Below are 15,429 nucleotides of genomic sequence, written 5' to 3'. Positions count from 1 at the left end.
GCGGAGCGTATAAGTGCACAGCAACATTTATATTTACTCAGTTACACACTTTTAGAGTTGAACCGGCCTCTCGTTGACACAGAGTTCTCTCTGTGAAAAAGACAGTTTGTTTTTATTTACCGTATAGCAATAATGCAGAGGTTTACTTCAGCTAAATCTCAAAGTGATCAAGTTGCGTGCACCATAAAGACTACTGCTCATACAGAAGATGATTTTAAATCAACAAAAGAATGGACGAAAACGGAAAAGAAAGGGGGTCAAAGAGAGTAATGATGCCAAACTATTTATTTTTCCGAGGGAAGGGGAAGCGGAGCGGAGGGGGCAGACCTGACAGTTGCAGCCGCTGCGAGCAGCATTGAATTGTGGGTATCTTGAGTTTCCTCCTCATAGATTTCAACAGTCAGCTGTGGCGGAGAAGTTTTTGACAGATTTTCAGAGCTGCCCTATAGAAGTCTTATTTTTAGCATCCGACCGGGGCTGAAGCTCCTACGTCGACTCCAAGCGTGTTGTGTCGGAACATATTTCCGCGTCGTCAGGAAAACTTTTCGGTCTCTCCTGGAACAGCTGTCAGAATGAGCCTGAACGAGCACTCCATGCAGGCGCTGTCCTGGAGAAAGTTGTACTTGAGCCGAGCTAAGCTCAAAGCCACCAGCCGCACTTCGGCTCTGCTGTCGGGTTTCGCAATGGTGAGTAAGTGAGGTTTGAGTTTTCACAGATATAACGCGCAGCTTCACAGGCCGTGGGCACCAACACCCGGAGAGTTTGCGTGTGACGCAGATGATTGTTTTCAGCGACGATCCCTCCTTTATAATGGCCAACAGGCGAGCGCCTAAAGTATTCTCTCCTCTGTCTGCAACCTCAACAATTCGTGTAATTGATTGGTTTTTAGTTCTATACTCCCACATGAAGTCATGCATAAGTATAAGTGCGATTTAAAAATAAAAATAATGAAAATGATTATGTGGATATGTATTCATATTGAGCTCCCTTTACTGACACTCCTAAATAAAATCCTGTGGTGCCTGCATTCACTTGTAATTTTTCCAGTATAGATTCAGCTGCTCTGTGAAGGTATCATAGGTTAGTTAGAGAAAAAAACAGCTATCATGAATCAAAGAACACAGCAGACTGGTCAAAGTTCTGGATCAGTTTAAAGCAGAAGTGCTTAATAATGTGCAAACTTTGAACTTTCTGTGGAGCAATTAGTGCTCAATTGATTTAATAGTGAAACTGTATATCTCAGAAGAAAAAGTTATAAGACAAGGTCGCCCATTTGAACTGACAGGCTGGTCGAAGACATCATTGATTAGAGAAGCAGCTGGAATGCTTGTGGTAACTCTTGGAGGAGTTGCGGACATTCACAGCTCGGGTGGAGAGTTCAGTTCAGTTTTATATGACAAAAATTCACAACAGAGGTAATCTCAAGTTACTGTACAGGAAAAAAGAGAACTAATGTGTGTGCAGAATTACGTAAATCAGTCCAGTCACATAGATCATTTCAATCAGAAAGTAAAACACAGTTAAATTGAGCTCATTATGTCGTCTGCTGAATAGTTTTCTGTCTAAGGAAGCTCAGAAGATTGACTTTGCACCAGTCACTCCCACGGCGGTGGTTCAAAGGAAAACTTCAATTTAACAGGAAGTAACTTCCAGCAGAACTTTCCCTTTGGTGAGTGTTTATCTGCTGTGATTAGCCGGGGGCTGGAGAACGCAGATCAGGCCCACACGCACACAAAAAGCAGAAACAATTGGTTTATTGTTTCTCTCACCGCACACCTCGTCCTGGTGTCTGCATCAGGACAGGAGGAATGTCAGCCATGCAGTTCACAAGTTTTGCCTTTACACTGACAATATGAATACCATATTTATAAAATAAAACTTTCAGTAAAGCCATTTAGGAAATACAGCAAGCATGTGGAAGACGATCCTCTGGTCAGATGATACAAACACTGAACTTTTTGACTTGGGTACAGAGTACTACAGGGTCAAAATAAACAACAAATTTCAGATCACCCCAAACAGTAGCGATGTACGCAAGAGACTTGCATAAGCACTGACACTTTTCAGACTTTTGTTTTTAAAAAATCATATTTAATAAAAGTCCCAGTTAAATACTTTTTTCAAGGTGCCGTAAATATTTGCTGGCTTCGTTGCCAGCGTGCCGAATGTAGCCGAGGTGGACAGAAAACGCTTTGAAAAAAAGGTGTTTGCTGAACTGAAGTGTAATGAAGGGAATGTAACACATCCTGTCTATTTACTGAGACCTTGTTACATCCTGAAGTACAAAAACTTTTAATAGATACAGAACAGTATTTTTAGCGCAGATGTGAGAGATGCAAAGTGAATTTTTTTTTTTCCATGTTTGGTTTCATTTCACCCACAAACACTGTGTTCTATCTGATTTGTCGTGATAGATTGACACAAAGTAACATGTACTTACGAAGGATAATGAAAAACATTTTATTTCATTATTTTTTTTACAAGTAAAGATCCCAAAGTACGATTCAGCCATCCGGGGTGAACACTTGAGTTTGGTGACCTTTCCCAGTTTTAAATCTTTGGCAGCCTGCAAGGATAACGGGTTATGGATAATGAATAGAGGTATGAACTTATTGTGATCAACAATGAACAGATTCATTGTTAATGCATTTATTTGAGGAAATAAAAAAAATGTTGATGCATGGCTAAAGCAAAGACAGGGACTCTCGTGGGAGGAAAAATAACGTGTCCATCGTTAGAACTGAGTTGACAGTACAGACCGTGAAACTGATTCCATTTATACGAATCAAAGTTTAACATCGGATATCCACAGTTATAAAGTGAATTCAATTGTTTCTCTCATGTCAACAGAATAATTATCTCCCAACTTCAACGTGGCAGCTCTAAATAAAAGGAAAATCTTTACTGGCTGCTGTTGTTGTTGTTGCTTAAACATGTCTTGATGTTTTCTCCCAGGTTGCCATGGTGGAGGTGCAGCTGGAGCCCACTCACACGTATCCTCCCGGACTGCTGATCGCCTTCAGCGCCTGCACCACGGTTCTGGTCGCCGTGCACTTGTTCGCCCTCATGATCAGCACCTGCATCCTCCCGAACCTGGAGGCCGTCAGCAACGTTCACAACCTCAACTCCGTCAACGAGTCCCCCCACGAGCGCATGCACCGCCACATAGAGCTGGCCTGGGCCTTCTCCACGGTCATCGGCACCCTCCTGTTCCTGACTGAGGTCATGCTCCTGTGCTGGGTGAAGTTCCTGCCACTCAAAAAGGAAATCAACACCACCATCAGTTCCGGCGAGGCGGCGGCCATCGCGTCCACCTGCATAATGGTGCCGTTTGGACTCGTCTTCATCGTCTTCGCTGTCCACTTCTACCGCACTCTAGTCAGCCACAAAACGGACCGGCAGATCCGAGAGCTGGACCAGGTCATTCAGCTCCAGAAACAGCTGAATCACGGGGCCGAGAACGACGAGCTGAAGGCAGCCGGACATTTCCCGTAACTGTAACCCATCCGAGTTCATGTAGACTTCTCTTATAAAAAGGCTTTTTTTAAAAAAAAAAAAAAAAAATGTTGGCATTTGTTCTGATGAGTCACAGCATGCATTTCACAACTCAATCCTTCGCTATGTATTGCATGTTTACAAAATTTGGTTTACTTTTATATGCAGGGAATTTAATCATTTTTGGTTGCCGACATCCATACAAGATAAAAATGGGTGATTTGTGAGGTGAAATTTCGAAAGCACCGAGATTATGGGGTGGGTTTACACATTTTATTTGCTTTCATATAAAGATCTGTATTTTATTCTAGCAGCCATTTGTTTATCTGTAAGCAATTGGATGTGTCACTATGAGTGTCTACTTGTTGATGAGGGAAAGGTCAACAGGGCAAAGTGTGAGTAATTGTGCACAACATGCTTTATTTGAAATATGTTTAAAAATGCCAGATGTTCTAAGAAAAACTGGGATAAGGTGAATCAATATTTTTCTCAAATTCAGTATCTCAGGCTGTCTGGAATCTTCACTATCTAACGTATACCTCTGCCAAAGTGCTGTTTTCTTCTCAGACATGCTGCAGGATGCTGCATGTCAATGGTGCAGCATTCAGCTGTAGCGCAAAGTTTTCCCCACCTTGTTTTCTTGTTGGTTAATGAGTGAAATGATTGCATTGCATTTTTATTATTATTATTATTTTCAATACGACTGAATCTCTGAATGTTTTATTACCAAACAAAAGAAGCGTTTTCAGAATTCATCTCTGGGATTTACATTTAGCTTTTTTCACGGTACAGTTTCCTGAAATTACCAAAGATCATTTTTGGGGAAAGACATTCAGCAGTATTTGAGGAAAGAAAGTATATACAAAAATGTGTAGAAATGCTGTATTTGCATTTCAGGGCATCGTGACATAAAGACGCCTTTTGTGGACCATAGTGATTAGTCCATGAAAGTAGGTAACCTTTGACCTGCCAATCAATTCTGCATTGGTCAAGGACAAATTGACTGACTGCATTTTTGACAACAAACTTTAAATAAGTTAAATATCACAACAACTAAACTGTTAAGTAAGGACACCTTTTTTTTCCCCTCCGTGTTCTCATTTTCATGCTGTCCTTTTTGTTTATTTGTTTTAATCAAATACACTGTAAATCAAGACGACGTGACTGGCTTTGGGGAAAGTGTTCTTGAACAACTTTTGTGCAGCATCAAATTGTTTAAAGTGTTGTTTGCAAATTTGTGTGTTTTGTACATTTTGTGCAGTAGTTTACAAGCTGAAGCACGGTTACAGATTGTTTATGTTGCACAATGTGGCTTGCGTGTGTGTTTTTTTTTTTTGTGTGTCCACATCAACTAACGCTTCGACGTGGCTCAGGCTGTCGTCGTCTCTCCGTAGCAAAGCTGCACGAGACACTGTCTTTACAAAGTTTGTTTGTTGCACTTTGATTTCTAATGGTGATGCCACTCTTTGTTGGAATATTGTTGCACTTTTCTATTGATATAAAGGTCATGTTGTTTTATAGGGTGACTTGCGTATGTTTTGCTGACAACCTGCTCATTGGTTGTACAGAGCTTTGTAATCGTCCTGCTTGTTGTTTTCAGTGTTTAAATGGTCCTGACCAGATTTAATTTTCACTTTTGTCGTTTAGTCAAACACCAAAAAGCTCACAGGAATACATTGGTGCCTTTCCAAATGTCTGTCTTGCCAAATTACTCACAGAATTAATCAGAAAGCTATCTTCCATGACACTTTTCTTTTACTGTTGTTAATTTCTGTGCTTATTTATTAAATCGAGTGTGTGCTACTGTGTGTTTTGAAAGCACGGCTTGAAGGTACGGTTCATTAAATGCTCTGTTTCCAGTTTCGCTTCCGTGTGTTTCTATTCATGTTACCTTTGGATCAGTTTGGGAATAAAATATATTTATTTATACATCCCTGACATTCTCACTTGCATGTCTACAAATGCAGAGGAAAACAATGCAATGCTGTAGAGAGCAGCTAAAGTTGGGTCACGGCAGAATCGATCACACAGGAAACGTGTGGACATCGTGGTTTAAATTAGGTCAAGGCTCTCAGCCATGAGCATCTGTCACAACAAAGACCCACAAACCATTTTTCTTTAGTACACCAAAGAAAAAGATTTATTTTTTGTTTGTTTTTTTGCTAAGACTTTCTCTGCTCAAATTTTCAAGACTGTTTTTCATTAACCGAAAGTCCATCATCAGGGAACAGAGTTTCTTGAGCAGATGCCTTCCTGTTTGCAGCAACAATGACATTGCCCTCGCTGAAGACACACGGTTAGCACGCCCACCACAACTGGATGCGTCAACATTTTTAGACAGAAAGCGAAGCGCTAGAATGTGTTGAACTTAAATTTTAAAATGCAGAGATTTAGGTAAACCTCTGGAGCTAAACTAAATCAGGTTCTTTTAAAAACATTTGTAAAATATGGACTGATCCAAGTCTGGCTTGGCTTAACACAACAGAGTTGTGTTATAAATTTGAATTAAATTATTAAACAAGTAGTGTTTGGGTTAAAAATGTTTTACCAGATCTCAAAGTTGCTTGACGTATACTAAGATTTATCACTGTTGAAGGTGGATAACAAAATTGATGTTGTCTCTGAGTTGCCCTTATGAGAATTTCTTTGGTTGAAGTGAATTTTGGACTCAGCATGTGCTGTTGGATATAGATAATATTTAAAAACGAAATAATAAAAGTGAAGTATATGGACAGTGAAAGAAACTTGATACAGATTATAAATACAGTTTCTTCTTGCAGTCTATTACACACACGACACGTTTTATGACTCCAATACTTGTCATGAATGTATTACAGCTTAATTATTATACAGAAATAAAACAAGCAATTTTCTATAAAATTGCTCAATTTATATTTTGATTTTTGTATAAAGTTCCTTAAGCATATTTTATTCAATAAGAAGCTGAGTTTGATTTTGAAGTGATATTTCCCTAGCTGCACTTTCCATGTAACTCCACTCTTTTGGTGTTCTTCCGCCCAGCCCAAGGATCTACATTACATTCTCTGTTTCTGCCTCCTGGCGGATGAATCCATTATCTTACCAGCGCGACGACGTGTAAAGAAACATCGAAAAAAAATCCTAACAGCTTTGCAATAATGTTGCCTGTTCAAAAGACAAAACTTCGGTACAGGTAAGCGAGATAAGAAGTGTTTCGCTTGGACTAACTTTGGGCATTTGAGTATGTTTCGTTTCACAGCCTGTTATCTTTCAGATATGGACACAGGTGATGCTCTCCATCACCTGTTGGGGTGTGTTAACCTCTGCTGGAGGACTCATTTCTGCTAGCTTACAGCAGCATTGACCGTGGTGCAAAATGACGCCATATGGCCTTTATTTTTGACGTTCTTACAGGTTTTACTAATGTAATGGAAAGCGAAAACCAATTTACAGAGTCAGATACACCTCCTCAGCAGTGGAAAAGTTGCAAATTGATCATTGACCCTGCCTTAACTAAAGGACTATACAAAGTGTGTCGCTTTGATGGACAATATTTTAACATACCCGTAAGTATTAAACTCCAATTATTGCGTCCATCTTTTGCCTAAACATCCAAATTAGTTCGTTTTATATTCCACGATAATACTTAGTATTTTTCGTTGTCAGGTTGAGGATTTAGGTCTGTTTCCTGTGGACACCGTCAGAGATCCCAGAGTCTGCCGCCTGTGGAGTAAATACAACAAGACTGATCTATTGGTTCCTAAATATAAGGTACTTTTCGTATGTAGCCACACATACAGTTACATAGCATTAAAATAAAAAATATTATCACTTATTTCAGTTCATTTTGAGGTTTACAGCTAGTCAAAGATCCAAATATAGATATTCTATTTCAATTGAACATTGATAAAAACACAGAAATCCAGTCAATGACACCGTCCACTCAGAGGGGAAGCAACAAAAGGTCATCTGGCTGTTCAGAGTGCTGCAGAAGAATAGAATAGAAAGACTCTTTATTGTCCTGCAAATGGGAAATTCAGGTGTAACAGCAGCATTAGGTATAATCGGTTCACACAAAAAGTTCCTAAACTGTTAAAATAATGTATAATAAAATAAGCCTAAAACAGAAAATACTGTGCAGTTATTAGAAATAGCAACATCGGACTAATGATCCAAGGGACGTGCAACCGAGTCAGATTACTTTTTTTTTATGTGCATAGTGTCCATGGGTTTTGAACATTAAAAAAACAAGCATCTTGAGAAAAAAAGTGCAATGGAAGAAAAAAAGTACAGTGAAAAAAAAGGTGTACAGTAGGTGAAGGTAACCGCTGCATTGAGATGATTATGAAATTAACATTCTGAAGGTAAAAACTTCAGCTGGAATAAGAGCTTTCAGAGAAACTCTCGTTTTTTTTCTGAAAAAATATTTTTTTTATTTAACTAGGCTATGATCATTAAAATAATAGAGACAACCCTGAGTCCATATGTGATAAGTTAAAATTTTAAATTGAATTTCTTATTTGGAGTAAATTGACTTTAGTTAATTATCTTTTTAGACATGCCTGTAAAGGGACTTTGAAAAAAAAAATTTTAATGTTTATGCATGTCTTTCCAGGTTGATGAGTGGTACGTTGGGCCTGTACCTCCCAAGGAAGTGACATTTTGCAGGTTAAATGATAATGTGAGGGAAACATTCCTCACAAATATGTGCCAGAAATATGGTAAAGTTGAAGAAGTGGAAATATTTTACCATCCGAAGAACAAGAAGCATCTGGGCGTTGCGAAGGTCGTCTTTGACACGGTGAGAGCTGCAAAGAACGCCGTGCGGCTCCTTCATCAGACATCTGTGATGGGAAACATCATACATGTGGAAATCGACTCTAAAGGTAAAGATGTCCCCCCCCTCCTCTTACATTTAGGTAGATGTAATTGTCTTTGATTAACCGACTAATCAAAAATTTCCTCAGGTGAGAAAAGGACGAGATATCTCCAGCTGCTGTTTAACGGCCCATATACTCCCTGGACGCTGCCTGTGGGAAGCAGTGAGCGCGCCCTGCAGAGCTTAGTCGACGCCCTGCTGGTAAACAATAAAGCTGCTTGTGATGCTTTGGACGCTGACGCCACACGGTAGGGCTGGGCGATAAATCCATTTTATCGATTAATCAAATTTTGGGGGTTGAAAGTCTGGATATTTTTTTCACCATTGCGCTCCTTGGCTTACCAAAGTTCAGAGTGACGTCCGTGCGTCCAGGCTAAACTTTGAGTAGCTCACGCACACATCTTCATTGCCTTCTGTGACTCGAGGCAGTTGTAGCTACTAGGAGCTAGCTGCTAATATACCCTTGATAGCTAGCTAGCTGTTTTACGTCCTTCCTGGGTAAGTGCAAATTTATCGCCAATTTATTGTCTTTTGTACATTTGTGTTCCGATACAGGTGTTCAGTTTCATTCATAATGGTCTTAGACTCTTTGAAGGATTTCAATTAATATGACATTTAATTTAATTTTGGGATCAAAGTGAAAACTGAAAGTCGGATCCGGTATGAAAATATCAGAGATTTCATTTTGAAGCCATTTCGCCCAGCCCTTCCAGAGGCTAAATAACATTTTGACTTCGTGTTGCTTTCCCTCATCTGTCCCTCCTGTTGTAGACCAGCACAGCCGCTCAGCAGTCAGGAAACGCCTCCAGCCCTGCCAGCATTGCCACACCCCTCTCCCTGGACACAGCCTACTCCAGCATTTGGGGGGACACTCCTTGCAGCCTGGGCCTAACGCCACAATCTCAGGGAACCCCCCGCACTCCCTGCCTGTCTGCGACTCCTCTCTCCCAGGACTCCTGCTACTCCAGCCTTCAGGCGACTCCGGTCCTCCAGGGAGAGCCCTCCAACCATAGTCTTCATAAACATTTAAGACAAGCTCTTTGCCGTTTCAGACCCGCGAGGCATCATAGGGGATCTCGCCCGCCTTCAAATGTCAGCCTTCTGTTTAAGAGTAGCCAACTGCAGCCTCTGAACCCGCCCTCGAATCAGAAGCAGCCCGTAGTGTGGCGTGACGAAGCGAAGTGCTCTGCCTACAAGGAGCCCCCCTGCAGTCCTGCCTCCGGTCTTCAGCAGTCAGAACACACGGGTAGCTCTTCTTCTTCTTCTTCTTCTTCTTCTTCTTCTTCTTCTTCTTCTTCTTCTTCTTCTTCTTCTTCTTCTTCTTCTGTGATTTCCTCGCACAATGGAGTCAGCAGTCGGAGCATCCATTTCACAGCTGACAGTCAAACTGCAGTAAACTTACCACACAGAAAGCAGCAGCCCGCGGTGGAGAGTTTGGACTCCCGCATTGAAAGTTTGCTGATAAACAGTCAGATTTCCGATGCTTTATTTTTGGATAGGAAAACTTCAAAGACTGATGAACCCTCTCCCGACAGCCCTGCATCCAGTCGTTGCTCTCCTAAGTGTGCTTTCTTGGAGGATTTGCTTTTTTGCTCTCTGTCGCCTAATGACTCCTCTACCAGCAGCCGCCGTCGCCGCTGCCACGATGCGGGGAATATCAGTCCATTGACGCTCGTTGAAAACGAAGAGGATGAAACCAATCGAGCTGTTTTGTTTCTGGAAGCAAACTCCCAGTCTCCCACTCCCTCTGAGGCTAAACCTTCGGAAAGCAGAGTTCATGTAGACACTGAAACATCTCCATGGATTTCATCCTCAGAGGTATTTTTTCTATTTTTCTGCATGAGCATTTCAGATACGGCGCCTTGCTAAAGGTTTTTATATACTCGTTTTAGGTTCCCCCTGAAAACGTACTTTATAGTCTATTTGTCTTTGCAAAAACAAAAAAAAAAACAACTAAAGATCAGTCACATCAAGCTTTGCTGCAAAATTGAATTTAGCTCTGGAGACAGTAGCCAGCTGTAAGGGACTGGAAGCCACGCTGTTGGAGCCCTGGCTGTATTTGTGTTTTTTTCCCCTCCTGGATTGTTTTATATTTACCTCTCTCCATGTTTCCATCAATTCTGACCAGTTCTGACCAGTTACCATGTGCCATACTGTTATCATTTTCACTTTTGAATGACTGATTGAAGAGATCTCCAAAGCTTGGGATATCCTGAGATCAAATTACATGCAGCTTCTTCTAAAAGGAATCTTTTACATTAGATTTTTTTAGGGGTATGCGAGTAGAGAGGGGTGAACACAAATGTACACCCCTTAGATTTTCATTTGAAAAAATTTAACCATAAATTCTTTTTGCTCTGCTTTACAAACATGTAATTTCATGTTGGTCTACCACAAGACAAAGTTCAAGACTGATTAAAGCTTTTTCAAGGCACCATATCGTGTAGATACTAAAATAGCTATTTTATTTGCATTTGTAATATTTATGTTATATGTTGCTTTTGTTTGTTTGTTCCTCAGGAACATTGTGCTGTAGATAAAGATGTACATCTTCCACATACATTCCAATCTGGATCTCTGCCACCAGCAAAAGACACATCCTCATTCCCTAAATCTCCCTCTGCAGCTTCTAATCCCACTCCACCCAGTCTCCCCATAGCTCCTCCTGCAGTTTCAGTCGGATGTTCACATCCTCCACAAGCCTCTTTCCCTGTCCCTCCCTTCCCTCCACCTCTGCCTCCTGCCCCTCCTCGCCTACCGAATGGCACTATCCCTATCCCACCTCCAGGCTGGATCCCACCTCAGGGCATCCCCATCCCACCTCCTCCTATCCAACCTCCTCCTTCCATTGCTCCTCCCCTGCCAACCTTTCTGGTTCCTCCTCCACCTTTACCTGGACCGCTACCTGTTCCACCTCCTTTGCCTATATACCCTGTACCTGTGCAGCCTGCAGCACCATTACCTCCGAGGCTCGGGGGCACACCACCTTTCCCGTTCCCTCGACCTCCCTGGTTCGCCCCGCCTTTTCCCTCTTTTAACCCCTTCGTGCCACCACCAAACTACAGTCCTGCACAGGAACACCGCCATAAGATAACAGTGGAGAAGGTTTTAGACATTCTCATGGATGAGCTGAAATCCATCATCAGGAAAGACATCACTCGGAGAACGATTGAAGGAGTGGCTTTTAGGGCGTTTGAGGAATGGTGGGACTGTCAAGAGAAGAAAAAGGTTTGCTTGTTGTGTTTTAAGTTTAATGCCCTGATGAATTGATTTGGGTAAACTTTTTTGTGTGTCAAGCAAATAGGACTGAAAAGGGCTCAATTAATCGGATTAATCAATTATTCAAATAGCCCTCAACTAATTTAGTTATTGATTAATTGTGTGGAAGTACACAGACCCCCCAAAAAAGACCAATTGCTGAAAGATTAAGGAAAATTAAGCCAAAAATGTTAACATTTTGATCTTAAGATAAGAACAAACTTTTTTAAATATATTCAACCCAAAACTCCTCAAGTTGCCTAGTTTTAGCTTCACCCGGTTCAAATACTGTAAAAAATAACTAAAAATCTCCTTTTAGGCACCTTTTGTGATCCCATTGTTAGTGGGTTAATCTAAAAATAGTCTACCGGTGTATTTCTGATATTAAAAGTGAAAAATCTGCAGAAGGTGCCAAAACTTTTTTTATCCGATTAATCAATAAATCGTCAGAACAACCAATAGATTAATCGAGAACTAAGATAATAGTTAGTTGCAACCCTACAAGCAAATACATTTTTGCATCATGAGTGTACATTTTCTCGTTCAAGGTCCAAGTTTCTCCCGTGAAAAGCGGAGCACCAGGCGTCATGAATCTCCTCAGCCACATTAGTGAGAAGGGCAAGAAACCTCCTCTGCCTTCATTCAGGGTAAAATATTTTTCCAATATTAGGCACACTGTTATACCACTGCATAGTGAATGAATTATTCATGCTAAATCACTTTTTATTCAGGTAAAAAGAAAACGATCAGAGGAAACAGAAAACGAGTCCAGTTCTGCCCAGAAAGGTTGGAATATTGTTGTTATTTTTATCTTCTTGTTACCAGACTAGAACATTTCCCTTTTAGCCAATTTGTGTCCAAATATTTGTTTCAGCTTTAAAGCTGCAGCAGGAGGATGATGATGTGGAGAAATCAAACGCAGCCAAACGGAGACATGCCAGACCTCTGGAGCTGGACAGCGATGATGAAGAGAAGGAAGAAGACAGTACACATAACGATAACCACCAGATGTCAGACCAAGTAGAGGCTATTATCCCAGTTCTTATGGTAAATGCTTGTGAAGTAATTATAGTGGGCAATAAAATTATCTCTTATAATTGGAGAAGAACCTATAAATCCATGATGAGGAATCAGCTGATTTTCAGCAGCAGTGACCAGTGCCTGGAAATACAATTTTCTTTCTGATCAGTGATGATGCGATACATCATCACTACCAGTTAGAACTGATGTAGTCTGTGCTTGTAATATAAATAATTAATGAACTCTTACATATTTTGAATACTGTTGTTTAGACTTTCCTTTACTGTACTTATCAAATTGACTAAATCAGCCGATTTACAAAAAGTGGAGATCAGAAGTCAACATTTTGATTAGTGCATCTGTTGTTAGCATATCGTCCTGATATCATTTAATATTACCTCAAAATCACAAAATCTTAGCAAGTGTTTTCCGTCTATTTTCTAGTACACTTGAAATAAGACAAAACTAGCTTAAAATCAGCTTTTCATCAAGATAAAGGAGCTTGTTTTCAGTAAATAATTCCTTAATGTTGATTGTTTTAAAAAGTACTATTTCCACTGGCAGCTCTTTCCACGTACAACAAAACATTTTTCCCGTGTTAGGAGTGAAAAAATATTCCAGTTGAACTTTTACTTTTTAAATCAATGTTAAGGGATTGTGGACTTAAAACAAGCTCCTATATCTTGTTGAAAAGTTTCTTGTAAATTAGTTTTTCCTTATTTCAAGTTTACTAAGATATTTGCGCTTGAAACTAGACAGATATACTTTCTAAGATTTTGTGTTTTCACATCGATTTCTTAAACTGCTAAGTTTGAATTTGATAAAGCCGTGGCAAATAAGACATCCTTTAATTAGTCTGACAGAGATGATGGAGATGATGTTGGTCAGCGATGTGAAGGAAGGACATCAGCACAGAAAAGGTTGGAAGATGAAGATGCTGTTGTCTGCCGGGCTAGTACCGATGGACGACGCCTTGGAAGAGGTTTGTTAAAAGCTGCAACACAAAAAATATCTAACTTATCACATATTAGTCAATAATTTCATCTTAATCTGCAGAGAGATTATCAGAGAGCAGCGCCTCGGAAGAAAGCGATTACTCGTCGGAGTCCTCAGAGAGCTTCGATGACTCGTCTTCCGACCTCAGTTCACAACATGATGACACGGAGGAGGAAGAGGAGGAGGATGACAGGAGTGATGACAAATGCATTGTGATATCTTCTGATGAAGAGTCGGTGGAGCTGGAGCTCATTGCGACTCCCACTGCTCCTCTAACACCTGGAGCACAGCTGGAGCTGGACTTGGAGGACTGGTTAGAGTCACGGCGTAGGGATCAGACGGAGCAGAACTGTACAGCCGGCCTCCAAGGGAGCAGCGATGTGGACTCCATTGTGGAGCTGCAGCACTGTGACCATTCAGACTCAGAGCTCATTTCACCTATTGGACTGGAAGGTAATTGTTTCAGAGTCTTTTGTATTTTCTTTCTAAAGTAGTAATTTTACCTAAGATTCAGTTTTTTCTCAAACCAGAATTTTCTCGATTGAACATAAGTAAATCTGTTTTCTTGTTTCGTTAATCAGCAGAGCCAGGTCTCTGTGTGCAATCGAGATGCCGTGCCTGGACTCCAGAGTCTGTGGAGGGCATAGATGACCTGAGGCCTCTCACTCCCACTGGCAGCTTGGTGGACAGTGACCCTGACAATCTGATCAAAAGCAAACCGGCGTCTCCAGCACCTCTGGATGAAGTGGAGAGGCCACCCACACCAGGCAAGGGAATCGCTGCCAAACTGATCGATTTGGACTCGGATGAAGCCAGTGAAGTCATGTCTCTCTCCCCAGAAAGTAGTGATGTTCTTCTAGCTTCTTCCCACTTCCCACCTGCCTCCTACCCATCGTACGAGGAGAAGCCTAAAACTCCTGGGAGGGAGGAAAGCGGTGGATGGACTTACAGCAGTATGTCAACAATTGGTCAAACGACAGCAACTTTCGAGGGAAACACAGTTTTTTCACCTCTCTGCAGCCCTCCAGACGTTCTACCACTGTCGAGCAATCCGTATATCACTCCCCCAAAAACTCCTGGAAGGGACATCTTCTTACCTAGAAGAGACATCGTCCACAGGAGGAAGACACAGATGTCTCTTCCTTTGTTATGTGACAGCCTTCTTCGTGTTTCTCCCCTCCCTATATCCTCTCCATCCAGTCTTTCTGAATCTTCGTTTGACTCTGCCGATGGAAACTGTGTACGCATGGGCTCAGGTGTGAGAACAAAACCCTTGCGGGGACTGGAGAATATGCCGGGGCTTTATAATGACGTCAAACCCTCATCGAGGCAAAAACTGTTGAGGAGGCTGAGGCGGAGAAAGAGGGCCTGCCTTCGTCAAAGATTGCTTAAGGGAATAAATTGGTTGTGTCAGGATCATCGTCTGAGGAGACGTTCACAGTGTGAGGAGTATAATATCCTGCATAACATCTGTAGGGACGGTTTGGACGAAGAGGATGCCAGACATCTACAGAGTACCTATGAAAGGCTGCAGGAGCAGGATAACAGTGCTGGGTGGCTCAGTGACACTTTCTGGATTCCTCATCCTCATATCCTTTTTGTTCTCTGGATCAATATAGAGATTAAATATGTTAATTCAAATATTCATTTAAAAGAAATGTGTTTAAATCCCATTTAACTGTAGAAATGCTTAAAAGATACATGATTTTGTAAAATATGTGTACCGTGCTTGGATTTTTTTTCAAATTGTTTTCAGCTTCAAGCCCAAAGTGTCAGAAGTGGCACAAAAGTGTTTTTCCCCA

General features: G+C 41.1%; 2 protein-coding genes across 2 annotated transcripts; both read left to right on the top strand.

The window, feature by feature from the left end:
- Nucleotides 1-299: 299 nt before the first annotated feature.
- LOC103146739 (calcium release-activated calcium channel protein 1-like) lies at nucleotides 300-5,355 on the top strand. The gene is made up of 2 exons (XM_007564764.2): nucleotides 300-686; nucleotides 2,956-5,355. Exons 1-2 carry the CDS (start codon nucleotides 573-575, stop codon nucleotides 3,493-3,495), a joined length of 654 nt encoding a protein of 217 aa, XP_007564826.1. The 5' UTR covers nucleotides 300-572; the 3' UTR covers nucleotides 3,496-5,355.
- Nucleotides 5,356-6,444: 1,089 nt separating this feature from the next.
- Nucleotides 6,445-15,263, top strand: LOC103147240 (histone-lysine N-methyltransferase SETD1B-like; the record flags this gene model as incomplete). The annotated part of the gene is made up of 13 exons (XM_016678479.1): nucleotides 6,445-6,667; nucleotides 6,889-7,040; nucleotides 7,141-7,245; nucleotides 8,090-8,360; nucleotides 8,442-8,554; nucleotides 9,125-10,171; nucleotides 10,874-11,581; nucleotides 12,160-12,258; nucleotides 12,343-12,397; nucleotides 12,486-12,658; nucleotides 13,487-13,613; nucleotides 13,688-14,080; nucleotides 14,209-15,263. Coding segments are annotated over exons 2-13 (4,284 nt in total), but the record flags the coding sequence as incomplete, so codon positions are not given.
- Between the last annotated feature and the right edge of the window lie 166 nt (nucleotides 15,264-15,429).

The sequence above is a fragment of the Poecilia formosa genome, unplaced genomic scaffold, assembly GCF_000485575.1.
Source record: "Poecilia formosa unplaced genomic scaffold, Poecilia_formosa-5.1.2 Scaffold5, whole genome shotgun sequence".
Taxonomy (NCBI): domain Eukaryota; kingdom Metazoa; phylum Chordata; class Actinopteri; order Cyprinodontiformes; family Poeciliidae; genus Poecilia; species Poecilia formosa.
Note: the sequence above shows the minus strand (reverse complement) of the source record. Positions and strands in the feature narration are given on the sequence as shown.